The sequence below is a fragment of the Sardina pilchardus genome, chromosome 8, assembly GCF_963854185.1.
Source record: "Sardina pilchardus chromosome 8, fSarPil1.1, whole genome shotgun sequence".
NCBI lineage: Eukaryota > Metazoa > Chordata > Actinopteri > Clupeiformes > Clupeidae > Sardina > Sardina pilchardus.
The window spans coordinates 67,529-83,850 of NC_085001.1; the positions used below are offsets into that span (position 1 = coordinate 67,529).

Here is a 16,322-nt window from a genome sequence, read left to right on the forward strand (position 1 = left end):
TTATCACGGATTCGCACAACTATTTCTGAACACTTAGACCAACGAGGATATGTGGGAAAACTTCAGTTTCACTTTCACCCAGTTAAAACAGCATGTTTGGGTGATGTTGTTCCCGTTTGTTTAAAAATGTCTGTTTGCTCGTTGGGTTAACGACACACTTCCCCAGCTGTTCATTGCATACAGTTTGAAGGAATTATTTTTAAAAACGAAGGAGGATGTTTTCCATAGCCTCCCCTGCTACATATTTCTGTCTTAGATTTCGCAGATACTGACAGCCAATAACTTGTTCTGTTTGGTTTGGTCTATCCAATGAGTGCAGAGCTATCCCCCCCGCACTGTATCGGTTGAATCACGCCCCATAATCGCAGCTGAATGGAGCAGTTTCAGACTCATATTCTGATAAGAATTGAGTATGACGTCGTCAGGCTAGTGTTTTTGTCCCCTGAAAACTAAACTGACACCATTGGATAGATAGATAGCTATCCAAAGAGAAATTACAGAATTACATTCATGAGGATTGAGGAAGTCAGATTACGGAACTATTATAGAGACGCAGTCTAACTCAATAAAACTTGTTTGCATAGTGCTTATCATCCTCACCGTTGTCAAACTCTCGAATGAAACATAAAGTGTTATTTCAATCTGCTGCTTATGTTAATGGCAATTTTGAACTAGGCCTATGACAAATAGTTTGTTAGTTCATGCTCGTCTTTTTCGAAGTGCAGAGCCTTGCGAACATTTTCAGAGTGCCAGGCTAAATTTTCAAACACCCGAAAAAAACAAAACAATAAAAGAGTTGTAGTGTTGCAGTCTGTAGGTGACCAGGGGGGTATTTCACAAAACCAAGTTAGGGGATTTAGACAGGCTTACTGGGTTATCCTGGATGAACATAGCCTTGACTTGGTTTCACAGAAGAGATCACATATAAGTTACCATGGGAATTTATACTTGGAAGCTAGCCTGCTCCCGACCAGGCTAACAGCCAAGCTAAGATAATTCTAATGGTAATTACATTGTGTGATTGGTTCTGCTAGCTGTCATTCAAATCAGACGTCCATGCAATTTTTTCTAAGAGCTGTATTCCATTTATATATTATTTGCGACTTGCATTTACTCGCAAAACACAGCAGAATGTCTGCCTAATACCATATGGATGTCATTTAAATTATGGTGGCCTTATAATTAATAACGTACTCGTTGTTTGCTTCTTTTTTTACGGACGTTTGATGAATAGCCTACTGTAGTAGTTGATTGGAAGTGGAGGGGACATTTTTCGAAGGTGTTTTCAACTAATTCGGCTTTTAAGACAAATTAAGATATATATAGTCATACTGTGTGCATCTTTGCGGTGGCAAAGCGCTTTCTTAATGACGTTGCGTGCCGACACAAGGAAACTCTCACATGTGGGTGCATACGTACATTTGCATTCGCTTGGTCTGTCACACCTACTCCTGCTATGTAACAGAAATAATCATGATTCCCATCCAAAAAAGTACAACTTTACCTCGTTGTTAGTCTATATCAAAAGCGGTTGTTCACTTTGTGTGCAAGACGCTATTTTTCGCGTCTTTTTTTATTCCAACCGTGAGATATTTGGGGGAGAAACGAGAACGCGCACACATACCGAATAACTTACACCTGGCTTGACCTAGCCGCCTCAACTCATCTGCGCTCAGCATTAGTGAAACGTATTTAGCATGTTTACTTTGACCAGGCTTGGTCAAGCGTGTGTGTCGTCACTTATCTTGGATCTACTTACTCTGGTTTTGTGAAATACGCCCCAGATCTTCTGCATTCTATAAACACACTGTGTCAGCCAATAAGGTGATAATGCAGTAATGAAGCATGCGGTCAACATGAGTTTTATAGAATTAACACATTTTGTTATGTTTATTTATCCCCCAAATGTGTAGGGTCACCAACTGGCATCATGCATTTAACAAAAATGAGGGAGGACAACAAATTAGCTGAACAAAAAATATGTCACCTTCAAGAACGCATTAAACACCTCGAGGAGGCCAACGTAGAGTTGAAAAGGGACAAGGAGTTTCTCGTTGAACAACTGAAGGGATAGAAATTTCCATAATGAGTCTAGTTTTCTATTGTTGTGATGCAGCATCAGACTATTTACACATGTTTATTAGGGTGTTTCCAAGATTTATGTCGAGTTGAAAAGAACAGCTATGCCAATTCCTGTGGGCAGTATGGACAGTGAAATAAGCAATGAAGATAATGTAGTTGTAAGAGTGGAACACAGCATCAGGTATGACCAAAAGTGAGAACGATGGTAGTGAGGATGGGTAGGATGAGAGTGAAAAGTAAGGCAGTGAGAAGAATTTTCAACCAGGGATAGGCTTTTGGTTGTCGCTGGAAGATGGTCTATCCACCGTATAAAGGGAAGGCTGCATTTGCCAGCCTATTACTTAGGAAGGTGTTCTCCCGTGTGTCTCTTATACACATTGTACTGTAGACAAATCTTTACTCTGTGCAGAATGATGTAAATGTATGTATTCCTCTGAACTGTATAGAGAATGGAATGGAGCCTTTCATTGGCATCAAAAAAGGAAGAGGGAGTCACTCCCATATGTATAGATCAGGAAGGAACTTGCCTTAGTGCACTGAAAAACAAGGCTGATGCAAAAATGACAACTGCCCTGACCAAACATGAGTGAAGTGCAGTAAGTGTGATGTTCACCTGGCTGGGCTTCACCACAAAATAAATGTCTGGTTGAGTTTCACCAGCGATATGAAAAGCAACAAGGGACCCATCTAACACACAGTGAAGAGACATTTTATGACTTGAATCAACATGGTATGTACTCAAAATTCATCATGCACAGACCATTTTTTTTGCATTTTTGTTTAGTCAGAAAGACCCTGAAATTAAATGAATCACTTGAGTTCCAATTAAATATGTCCGTGAATAATTAATCCATTTATCGTTAATGAATTGGTTTTTACATTGACCAATCATGAAAAATGATATACCTAAATGGAACATAGTCATTTATAAATCACGGTACCCCAAAATGAAGGTCAAAGGTAAATTTTTGAAAGTGAGCTCGGGAAATTCATTTTAGGCCTAGATAGACTTTTAAATCAAAGGTGTTTGAATTTTTTTCATTGATATTCTTAATAAGTCCCATAGTGAATCCCCCAGCATTCCAAGATTACTAATCTCGCCAGTCCAGCACCATCTAACATGATTAGGATCACATCTCAGTTCATGTTTAGCATGTCAACAGTGACCTAAATAACCCTTGGGAAAGAGTGTCAAACTTAACCACTAACACAATGACGTTAATAATCACAGGCAGGCAATCTCTGTTCCTCTTTCTAGACAGACTGACATAACCCAACATAATGACGTTAATAATCACAGGCAGGCAATCTCTGTTCCTCTTTCTAGACAGACTGACATAACCCAACGTGACCATTGTGCTGACGCCCGTGCGACCTCTTCACTCTCACAGTTTAAGAGGGCACATTATTAAAGACCACTTCCATGTTTCCATGTTTCCATGTTTACTGCATATAAACAAAAACACACATCTAATCTCTTATGAACTGAAAACAAAAACTGGTGATTTCAATCAGACTGGATTCCATGCAACTTCAATTGCATGCAGACGTAATGCTCACAAACTGTTCTCCTGGTGATGTAGTCACACAGTAAAGCTGAAGTCTAAAAAGCTGAAGTTTAAACCAAAAGGAGCGGTAACGCTTTAGAATAACATATGCTTATTAGGTATTCAAAGTTGTAACACATGTGTTACACACAGTTGATTTGATATCCATGAACTAGCCTATAATCAATAGGCTACATGAAGCGATTTTGATTATTAGTAGCCTATAAAGGCTACAGAATTAGGCTATATATAGGCTGGGCATGCATCATATATAGCCCACTGACATAGACTGTACTGTCACTGAACAAGCTACTAAATGTGCATGATCCTTTATCAATAGTGGACATGCCTTTCATCCCTGCTGAAAAAAACAGCCAGGTAATCCAGGCTGCCAAGTTTTAGAAAATGGAATGCGTGAGATGTGTCCGTCGAAATTTTTTTTGACTGTAACACTCAAAGCGTGACACTTGGCAGCTCCGATTAGAGTCGCTGTTTCAAGTGTGAACTTACCAAGAAAGAGGCAAATAAATGTTGCACAGCTCTGCAACAAGTATAGGACAATGATAGACTTAGCAGCCTTAATGTTAACTTGGAAACTCAAGGAGAAACAGCAAATAAACAGTGAACAAAATCTAGAAAGCAGTAGAACGTTTTTAATCTAATTTTCGGAGTCGACGCTGTTGTGTGTAAAAGAGAAGTTAGAGATGCCAAGACCCGCCTTCCATTGCTTCTGATTTGTTTATATTGTGTGATGCCGTCCGTGGTTGATTAGATTTAGGCACAAAGGACTGATGGATTGGTTATTGCGGTCAGTCAATCAGAGTTGCTCGAACCACGGCAAGGGAAGGACCAAAGTTTATTATCATGAAAAATAAATACATAGTGCACTGAATGGGGAAATATTTTGCGTGAGAAATGTCAAGTATGGCATGTGGTGTGAGAATGGGTCTAATTGCGTGAGACTTGGCAGCCCTGCAGGTAATTCAGCTGGTTTTTATTGTCTTACCACCTCAAGTTGTTCATTTTAGTTGGTGTTGCTGGTCTACATTGCTGGTTAATACTGGCCATGCCAGCTTATGTTGGTCATTCTAGCAAACCAGCATCTTACACCAACAATGTCAAGCTTGGCAGGTTGGTCACCATCTGTATCCCACACGACAGGCTGGTGACACCAGCATGACCAGCTTCCTCAGATGGTCACGCCAGCACATCTAGCTGGTGACCTAACCAGCTACACCAGTAAAGACCAGCAATAGCTGGAAGAAAACCAGCAAAGACCAGCTAAAACCAGCTTCCAGCATAAGCTGGTGTCTTGCTGTTTTTCTTGCAGCAGATATTAAAGAGTACCCTGCTGAAAAAAACAGCCTGACCAGCTAAAGGTGGTTTGCTGGTTGACCAGCTTGTTAAACAGCTTATTTGACCACCCTATGATGGTTGACCAGCTAGACCAGCAAAACTCTTGCGAAAACATACCTTCAGCTGGTTTACCCAGCTTACGATGGTCATTCAGCTGGTTTTGATTGTCGTACCACCTCAAGCTGGTCATTTTAGTTGGTGTTGCTGGTCTACATTGCTGGTTTTTACTGGCCATGCCAGCTAATGTTGGTCATTCTAGAAAACCAGCTTGCCCGTCTTTGTCAAGCTTGACAGGCTGGTCACACCAGCACGACCAGCTTCCTCAGATGGTTACGCCAGCATGTCTAGCTGGTGGCCTAACCAGCTACACCAATAGCTGGAAGAAAACCAGCAAAGACCAGCTAAAACCAACTAAAACCAGCTACCAGCCTAAGCTGGTTTCTTGCTGTTTTTAGCTGTAACCGGTCATGCCATGGAATGCATGCATTTCTCATCAACGTTGCAATCTATCGTTAGGTTAACGGTTAAACGGCAACACACGGATGATCCCCTTCTGCCGTTTAATTGTGTATCACTACACTTGTAGGCTATGTAAATATACACACACATATACATATATTAATTAATTTTACCGATGACTTTTACCTGACGAGATTTTTTTTTGAATAGGCCTAGCATAGCATGACATTTCACTATCTGAGAAATTAGCATGCAGTTGACTGCTTAGCCAGATCTAAATTGACTCACCTGTGGAACAACTGCTGCTGGCATCATCGTCCTGTATCTCAATAGCTGCTTGACTTGATGCTTCATCTTGGGTAGGCACTGGCAGGGACTCCCACGCTGGTCATCGCGGAGGCTGGCGAAAACGGTGCAAGCTTCGGCCTTCAGATTTATGCCATGCGTCACCAAATGTTTAATCAAATTAGACGTATTCCCGTGTTTACAGGCAAACGACCTCAAACACTTACTACATATGGCATTTTCTTAGTCCTTTTTAGTAAAATATAGCCACACTTTAGAGCGCTTTTGTTTCGACATCTTAGGCTCTCTGGCCTGACTCCTGAGCTGACCTCTCAGTGGTGTGTGCACTGACGCTGCCGTTTTTAACTGCGAACACCAGAGGGCGCGATTACGCAGCTGCATATTTGGTAATACCGAAATGAGGCACCGAAATTCACATTGTATTTCGGGATGGTTACTACCGTTGATGTTCGCCCCGATTACGTATTTGTACCGAGTGTCGGTACCCAACCCTAATTACCAGACACCACAAGTAAGCTTTCATTCCAAGCACATCAACAGCTACAGGCCAAAACAGCTCCCCCTAGAGGACTACGGTCACCACATTTCTTGAGCATTCCACCAATGGCGTCTGAAGTCCATGTACCTCCTTTGGTTTTGATACGTTAAAGGCTTGCTGAGGTATGAGCTCACTCCCTGTTTGGTGGCTTCACCACCCATTTCGATTGGCTGTTATGGTGAACAGTTTAAGATATGGAGACAAAAAAGCACAACGTTTGGGCAGCTTGTGCAGTCTGAAGATCAGGTGTGTCAAGTTTGGTGTTGATCAGGCGTTGATTAGTTTAACTTTTGCTAAAATTTCAAAACTTTTTATTAGATGGTTCTATGGGCTGCCATAGACTCCCATTGAAGAAAAATGAAGAATATTTAGAAAAGGTAGAAACACAATGGGAGCCTTCACAGCTTGGCTCCCAATTAATGGATATAACCATAACACAACACACAGGAGTGGCACAAATAAACACATTTTATATGATATATTACAATAATCTGTGTTGTGTGATGTTTGCATTGTTCTTTGTTCTATGTGTTACATTCAAATTCATACAATACATGCATAACACACATTATGTGTACAAACACACACACACACACACACTGATTACACCCACACGCATAACATACTTCATTGGGACAATAAGCCATAATCTCCACCCTCCACCCCCAGCAACATCACTTAAGCAGAATATTATATACTTTAACACATGCAGTTCAGATTTAAAGAAAGTGTTCATGCCATCAGGTTATCTACTGACAGTCTAGATTGTCATCTGTTCATGAGAATGTTTATTATGAGCAGCAGAGAGAAAAGGGAACCTGCAGATGTTTAGATATGAGTGGAAGCCCTTGTGTCCACTGAGCTGGAGCGTGACAGGAAGCGACTGGTGGTGCGAGCGTCCTCTCCCATGGCGTTCTCCATTTTGGACAGCAGAGAGCTCCTGAACTTCCTCCGGAAGTCGTTGCCCATGAAGACGTAGAGCACGGGGTTGAGGCAGCTGTTGGCTAGTGCGAGCAGCGTGCCAAACTGCAGGCCGTGCACAAGGTGCTGCTGGACGTAGGCCCCGTGGTGGAGCTCCAGCAGGATGAAGACGTGGTAGGGCAGCCAGCAGATGAAGAAGGTGACGATGAGCGCCGTCATCACTTTCAGGGGCTTGGACGACCTCTTGATCTGGCTGCCCATGAGTCTGAGGGTGATTACGGAGTAGCAGACGATGATGACGACGAAAGGCACTACGAAGCCGGAGACAAAGCGGCTGACGGCGATGGCGGCGTGGCTGTGTGGGTCCGCCCCGTAGTTGTTGAAGCAGTGGCTCTTGCCCATATGGTGCTTGACATCCCGGAATATGATGGAGGGAATGCTGAGAACCACCGAGAGCATCCAGGCCAGAAGGACGGCGACGGACGCGGTTCGGACTGTCCGGTGGTTCTGGGCCCACACGGGGAACACCACGGCAACGCAGCGGTCCACACTGATGAAGACCAGCAGGAAGATGCTGCTGAACATGTTGACGAACATCATGAAGGAGGTGAACTTGCACAGGAAGAGGCCAAACACCCAGTCCTGAAGAGCCAGATGAGCGATGTTGAAGGGGTGGATTGCGCAGACAAGGAAGTCAGACACTGCCAAACTCAGGTACCAGGTGGTGTTGATGGTTTTCTTCATCTTGAGGCCGGCGATCCAAATCACTATTCCGTTTCCAAAGACACCCAAGACAAAAATAACACCATTGATCACCACAAGGGTGAAACAAGCTTCCTCTGTGAAGCAGGTCGATTGGGATTTTATGGAATGCTCTTCCTCGGCTGTTGAATTGTCAGTAGAGTAATTGCCATAGTCATAATAATCCAATTCCATATTGTTATCCAGCTCCATTGATTAACCTACAAAGAGAAGTAATTATTCAGTCTTAGTTCAAGTTTTTTTAATGACCTCCTCATTGCTGCTGATAACAGACATGCATCAATTCTAGTCCTCCTTGACCTCAGTGCTGTTTTTGACACCATAGATCATGACATACTACTTCACAGGCTTGAACATTCAATAGGCATCAAAGACTCCGCGCTTGGTTTAGGTCATACCTTACTAACTGCCAATACCTTACTAACTAACAATTTGTACAGGTCCAAAATGAACCATCTACCCAGTCCCAGACTATAGTAAAATATGGAGTGCCTCAAGGCTCAGTACTAGGGCCCCTGTTATTTTCTCTTTATATGCTTCCTCTAGGTTCTGTAATTAGAAAACATGGCTTTAACGTCCATTCTCATGCAGATGATACACAATTATACATTTCCATAAAGCCAGATGAATTAACCCCATTAGCCAAACTTGACACATAATTTAAGAGACATAAAAAATTGGATGACTAATAACTTTCTGCTTTAGAATATGAAAGTGTTTTTTTTTAGTTAGCAATTTGTGATGGGTCAGTTGTGAAAAATGCAGCGTGATGTACAGTGACATAAGAAGCCAAGGTATTAGGATTAGTAAAACTACTCCACAGGATTATAATGTAAATCTACTCCATAGGATTATAATGTATAACTACTTCATAGGATTATAATGTAAAACTACTTCATAGGATTAGAATGTACAACTACTCCATAGGATTAGAATGTGGATTATAATGTAAAAATACTTCATAGGATTATAATGTAAAACTACTTCATAGGATTAGAATATAAACTTCAACACTTTAATCTAAACTGGACTGGGCGCTGAGTCTTCCAGAATGAATATTTAAATGAAGGCCATGGAGCACTCATCAGTACTTTTGAAACAGTTTAAATTGAGGCAGCAGCCATTGCTTGAAAAGATTGGCCAACCCCGGTGTCCCTGAAAGGTGGCACACAGAGGTAGTACTTTGTGTGTTTTCTGTGTGATAATTCTGCTGTCCATTATTGGGTCATTCCATGTGAAATCACCCAATTTCAGCTAAATTAGGAAAGTGACCCTCTTCAAGAAATCGGAAAAACATCACAGGTGTTTGTAGACTAAACATATGCATACACCTTAAATAGTATATCTCTATCACTAATGGTTCAAAAACTACAGCCCTCAAAAGCTTTGAGCTATTTTAAGCATTACGGTGAACAATCCATTTTGTTCAACTTGCAGTATTATTGGCTCCTTTGGTATTTCACACACATTAGTAAAAGTATATGAATAGAAGAACAGAAAAATCCAATCAAATCAGAGGTACAGTATCTTGTGTCATTTCCCCTCTAGTCAGGTAGAACTTTGTGGAATTTGGGCATAAGTGTGACATAAGGTACTAATGCAATTTTTTTGCATAAATTGATAGTTTAGGGGGTGTCCTTTCAGAATCTGATGGGTGCCGCTCCGGCACCCTTGAGCATTTTCTTTAAAATGACATCATCTGCCACACCCCTTTTTTTATCATAGAAAGTCATCTGAATATACATTAACATATAAACCCATCATGTATGGTATCAAATTAAAGCTCTTCTCATGCAGGAATCAGGTTTGACCATCAAAAAGATGAAAAAAAATAGTTCAGGTCCCTTCAGAGAACAAAATACCATTTGCAAAGTGACCTTTAAGGTCAGATTACAGTACGTTCCTTTTTGCCGCATAATAGCTGACTCTAAATCATGTCATATTTTGGTATTAAATTGAATAAATGATGGAACTGCCATTTAGCCTAATACAGTGATTCTTAACCACAGGGCCCAGACTTACGGTGATTCTTAACCAGAGGGCCGCAAGACATGTTCAGTGTTGCACCTGTTGGCCGCAAGGGCCGCGGTACTGGGTAGATTATCAAATGAAGACATCAGAGATATGTAATGCATGAGACTTAATTCCATTCACCTTGTGGGTATATCCGTATCGAGGATATGTACTGCAAATGCTGCTAGCTACGTTAGCACATTGTCGTTATACCTATGCACTCACAAGAATCCTTACAAAACTGACTGATTCTGACACTACACATTTCACTAAAGGGGAGACTTGCCCAACGTGTTAGAATGAATGGATGGCCAGAAGTTCATTGCCAGAAAGGTACCATTAAGTGAATCCAGCCATGTCTAAAAACAAATACCGTTAACGTAACGTAATGAAATTGCACTTGTGAAATGTCTACCAATAAATACAAAAACGTGCGCTTTTTGGATGTGAATGATGAATATTAAATGGACCCCGGGCCACTTTCTACTATAACAAATTGGGCCTCAAGGTTGAAAAGGTTAAGAACCCCTGGCCTAATACATACAGGAATACAATCATTCAATAGTAATTCATTTTATTGTGAATATTATAGCAAGTCTGATGTACCCTTGTTAGTTAGCATGTTAGTTATAATTTCCCTTGAATCTGTCACTGAATTTGACAGCAATGTTGTGAGGTACTTCCCAGGTAGTTAAGCACATTAGTTATGACTGTCCTTGGATCCCCCCCCCCCCCAGAATTACAGAAAACAATATTTTTCATCCTATCATTTTTTTAATGCTTTAAGAATAGACACCAAACGGGGTAAAGACAGCTGTCTTCTCTCTATCCTGGTCACCCATAGCCACTTGAAAGTAACCCATGTCAGGTCCAAAGTGGGGAACAGCTGTGCCTTGCCCAGTGCATGAAGCGCCTCCTCTATCCGTGGAAGTGGGTATGCATCTTTGCACATGACCATGTTCAGCTTTCTGTAGTTGAAAGCAGCAAAAGCGCACACTCCCGTCTTTTTTTCGCACAATGACCACTGGCGATGCCCAGGGGCTACTACTCTCTTTGCCCCACTATGTCCTGTACATGTCGCTTGAACTTTTGATCGGGTGGGTGTCACCAGTTTATATGTTATGTCATGTGTCACTGTAGTTGTGTAGTAGTCATTGTCGTGGCTTGAGAAGACATCCCCGTAGCTTTTCAACAGTGCACTAAGCTTTACATGCTGTGCCGAGTTAAGCTCTCCTGCAGCTACCTGTACTGGAAGAGGTATACATTGGTGTCCATCTTCGGTAGCCTGAACACTGTTCAACATGCAATACCCCATCCATTTCATCAAACCCCACCACCTCTTTTGGACAGATCCTCTGTGACTTGGACACCACAGCTACCCTGGCCCTGGATATTAGTTTTATGGCCTTCTCACAGGTATTCATAACCCCGACAGGGACTTTTCCACCTGCTGCCTTTCCGAGTATGTTGGCAACCAGAAGCCCCTTCTGGATGCTGATCTTTGGAGTGGCTTCACTCCACTGTTGGAGGCACCAGCCTTCAATCACCTTCTTACTGTGTGGTGGGATGGTGATCACTTCTCTGCCAGCCACCTTGACAAACCCAATTTTGCCATCTGAATCCAAGAATTCCACCTCATTCTTGACCCTAGCCAACACACGACGGACACTTGCCTCTGGTGGAGCAGCCTTTTCATCCTCATTGCATCCACACCCAGCAGAGAGGTCACTAGATCTTTGATGATGTTCATCCCCATAATGCCAGGGAGCCCATTTTTACATCTTTACAACATCCAGATGGGTGTCTCTCAGTATGAAGATGCACCGCCACTAAAGAGTGGCTCCAAAACACTCAACATCTGCTTCAAGACAACCAAGGACAGGCATGTTCAGTCCATAGGCTCCACCCAATGGGTGGACTTTAGCTGTTCCTCCCCAAAGTGTTCTCTAAAGTGAGACTCTTTGATGGTGGTGACCTCAAACCCAGTGTCCCAAAGGCAGCTTGTCTTCACTCCAGAGATCATCAGGTCAACAGTCCAGCAGTGACCAAATGCATTTTGTTTCAGGAACTGGTCGACTTCAGTGTCAACACAGTCTGCCAGCCCACTCCTGATCATTGATTAACCAGGGGGCCTTGGTTCGCTCTCTGGTGGAGTATTCTGTGCACTGTCTGCCTCTCCTGGAGCATGTCTTTGCCGGGTGACTTGGCCATGACTGTTGACTGGTGTGACCGGACTCTCCACATGTGTAGCAGATGTACTGCCCTTCCTGGTCTCTTAATGGCTCTCTCTTTGGGTCACGAGGTGGTCGTCTGCTTCAGGGATCCATTGCAAAGGTGATGAGCAGTGTGCAAATAAAAATTCGACTTTCAGTGGAGGATACTGATGACAGCGAGGGAGAAATGTCTGATTGAATGAATGTTCTTTGGAGGAGACATTTGATGTTTGTGATGTGTACAAGGCCAGCCTGGCAACATGTTCTTGATATAGTTGCTTTCAGAAATCTGTGATAAAGTACTACTTTGTTGTCTATTTGATTAATTGGTGAGGGTTGATACAATTTGTTGCTCAGCCTACCATTTCAGAGGTGTGACCGTACCAGATTTTACAGTTCTCTGGAGGGATAATTTTTAGCATTTTTTAAATTGACATCATTGATTTGTGTTTGAGAAGAGCTTTCATTTGATACCATACATGATGGGTTTTATACAGTAATGTGAGTCTAGTTCTTTTTTTTATGGTCAACAAAAGGGGGCGTGGCAGATTATGTCATTAAAATCTTTTTTTTTCTCATCTTTTTGATGGTCAAAGCTGATTCCTGCATGAGAAGAGCTTTAATTTGATACCATACATGATGGGTTTATATGTTAATGTATATTTAGACGACTTTCTATGATCAAAAAGGGGTGTGGCAGATGATGTAATTTTAAGGAAAATGCTCAAGGGTGCCGGAGCGGCACCCGTCAGATTCTGAGTCTACACCCCCTAAACTATCAGATTATGCAAAAAAATTGCATTAGTACCTTATGTCACACCTATCCTGGGGTTCTACCTGACTACTCTCCAAAGCTCTGAAAATGGCTGTAAATTAATTATGTGAAAAGACATCATAGCCTTTGAGGGCTTCTCATTCAAAAAGTGTGTGACCCAAATTCATCACATTGTTCCACACTCATATATGGACTATAAGGTCATGTCCATGCATTACAGTTTTTTTCAATCGCTAACAAGCGTTTGTCCATTCAGTTGACACATTTTCAAAACTCTAAACACAGTTAGCACAGCATCGGTCTTTTGTGGCCATACCATTCACACATTTCATGTTGTTTTCACACAGTATGCAGTCAGTGAATACATTTTCACAATGCTTACATTTTCTTAACAGACAAACTATACTTCCCAACAAAATAATGGATCGTTTTTGTATTATTTTCAAATGTTAACACACAACATCCCACAATAGTTAAAACAATATTCCAAATGTTAGATACAGTATAAAAACCTCTGTTTCTGCAATGTTATCAATTCAAAAGCAATATATCTCAGCTGATAATAAACAAACAATCGAATAATTGACACACAGATGAAATCATGTTGATTGGGCCAACCACAGCTGATTCCAGTCCATCTTAGACTCAGTGGCAGGGGTTATTTCTCTCTATGACATTGACACTTACACAGTAAAAAGAGGAGGTGATGTTTTTGGAAACAGAAACAGAAAAAGACAAATACTGTAATGTCTGGACGAGGAAGAGTAAGAGTAAGGGGCCGTGAGAGAAGACCAGGCCCAGTGAGAGGTGCAGGAGCACTGAGAGGAGCAGGTGCAGAGATTAGACACAGTAATATTGTGCTTTTTTTTTGTTCACCCCCTTTTTATCTGGGCTTTTTGCTGTTGTTTTTTGTTCAGAATGCTCTTGTGTTCCATGGATATTTTGTTCACTGCAATGCTGTAAAACGTTTTCTGTTCTATCATAGTCTACTGTAAACAGGATTTATACTGCACCTCCTTTAGGCCTAGTGAACAGTAAAAAAAAAAAAGATTTGCTTTTTACTGGAATGCATTTGAATGTGAACATTACATCTGGACATACAGTTCCCAACCAATAAATTTAGTGTAAAAATGCTTGATTGCATGTTTTGCATGCAAATACCTGTAAAACTGAAACATAAAAGTCTATGCAGTTTTTGTAATGTCAACAGTAGCCAGTATTTTGAAACCTAGTGTACTCTGATTGACTGCATGTATCTTGTGAAGTGAAAACAAGCTTCATTCTTTGACAAAATAACTTCATTTTGAGTCAGGTTTCCAGTGTTTTGGTAAAGTTAGTGTGTGCAGAGAAATGACGAGTTAGTGTATATGTAACAAAATGTGGTGTAACAACATGGAATGTGCTTTTGAGAGGAAAATGATCCATTTGGCCAATTGTGTTTTGTAGGTGAGAGTCTGTGTTTAGAGTTTTGAAAATGTGTCAAATGAATGGACAAACGCTTGTTAGCGATTGAAAAAACTGTAACATTGATTGTAATCATTATCATATTGTCAGAGCATTTCTTTGTAATTGGGCTTGATTTTCAAAAAGCCCATTTTTGTTTTCTCATTTCACCATGTGGACAGTTAACTGGATCTTTAAACATTTTACCATATATCATTCTGCATGTTAGAATAATCTGTCCAAAATGTGGGCTTGTTGCTGAGTTTCATTATTTGAGATACGATTTTTGGAAAATATTCTCTATAAATCCACTGAACATGTATTGGATCTGCAGTACCACTTTGCACCATGTGTGGTGCTCTTTTAATATGTGTGTGTGTGTGTATGTGTGTATGCATTGTAGCACTTTGAGATCATTTATTTGATGTAAAGCGCAATATAAATAAAATGTATTATTATTATTAATATACAATATGTTCTGTTATGACTATCAATTTCCAGCTTCTATAGTCTATAGAAAACTGTTACAAATAATTATGCTAAATCCTCTTGCTGCATGTATGATCAGTCAGTCTTATGTACTTGATGAGTTTATTTTCTCAAAATAAGATTTATTCCTGGCAAATTACACAAGATATGTCTCATCTGATTGGATTTTGTAATTCAACAAGGAAATGTCCTTGTATTCACAGAGTTTCACTAATGTGAGTAAAATACCAAAAGAGCCAATAATGTCGCAAGTTGAACAAAAAGGATTGTTCAACACAATGCTTAAAATGACATGAACCTTCAAAGGGCTGTATAGTGTTGGAACAACTAGTGATACCGATACACTATTTAAGATTTATGCATAGGTTTAGTCTAAAAACACCTGTGATTGTTTTCAGATTTTTTGAAGAGGGTCACTTTCCAGCACTGGGTAATTTGACACGGAATGACCCTATAGTAAATCTGAGATGTTCTGTAGCTGATGTGCTCACTGCCAGAACACTGACTGTAATGGTCTTTTAACACGGTACACTGAACACTTTTAACACTGTTTAAATCTAACACTGACTTTTTGCTGACGCTTAGCTGAGATTGAATTCCTTGACATGGATAAAAATATCATTATTGTACAATATTATGTGTAAATAGATGAAACAGAAGTGAATAGAACTATTTGAAAAGTGGGCTCTTACCTCCTCCACAGACTTCTTTGTTGACACCAGAGCTCAAATTGTGGTGCCAACCCTGCTATTGATGACGTTGATGATGTGGGGACATCCTGTTTGTTATTAGCAACCCATGACACACTTGTGATCACTCAGTTGCACATGCTGTTTTCACTGTGGCTACTTCCCCCATCAAACTGCTGATGACCAGTGCTCTCTTCAGTCAGTGCCCCCTGTCCCTCTTCCTTAGTTTCATGCCTTTAGCCTAGCTTAGCATAGTTCATAGATGTGGTCTGCAGCTGTCAGCCTGTAGATCTGTTTTTGCCAGGGGGTCAGGATTTGACTGATTAGCTTCGCCGATTAGCAAGGCACTTCCTCGTTGCCATTTTCCCGAAATACATCATGTCCGGTGCCGTTTTCCCATAGTTTTCCTCATGCTGATTGGTGGCTGTTCCACCCTCAGCTCATGCACGAGCTTAGTGTGGGCACGAGCTCTCCTTCTGTACCTTACGTCAATCAGTAACCTGGCACTTAATTGGCTAAGTAAAACGGCACCGGAAACAAGCCTCTTGAAACGCCATGTTGAAGCCTGAAAAAATCGTTCAATTTTGGCAATTTTCACTAGCCTAGCATTCCCATTGAAATGAATGGGGGTGGGACTTGTTCACTTTCTCCAGGTTTTATAATACCTCCATGGTTTTTGCTATCAGCTTATTGGTGTAACCCACATCCAATGAACTGTCCTAAACTAGG

At 41.1% G+C, this 16,322-nt stretch overlaps 1 protein-coding gene across 1 annotated transcript; it reads right to left on the reverse strand.

Moving 5' to 3' along the window:
* Positions 1-6,738: 6,738 nt before the first annotated feature.
* Positions 6,739-15,700, reverse strand: LOC134088335 (chemerin-like receptor 1). The gene is made up of 2 exons (XM_062542248.1): positions 15,597-15,700; positions 6,739-8,171 (listed from the first exon to the last, which is right to left on the reverse strand). Exon 2 carries the CDS (start codon positions 8,161-8,163, stop codon positions 7,117-7,119), a length of 1,047 nt encoding a protein of 348 aa, XP_062398232.1. The 5' UTR covers positions 8,164-8,171; positions 15,597-15,700; the 3' UTR covers positions 6,739-7,116.
* Positions 15,701-16,322: the final 622 nt, after the last annotated feature.

Excerpts from the sequence above, each read along its gene's own strand:
- LOC134088335 (XM_062542248.1), bottom strand. The coding sequence starts at position 8,163 with ATGGAGCTGGATAACAATATGGAATTGGATTATTATGACTATGGCAAT.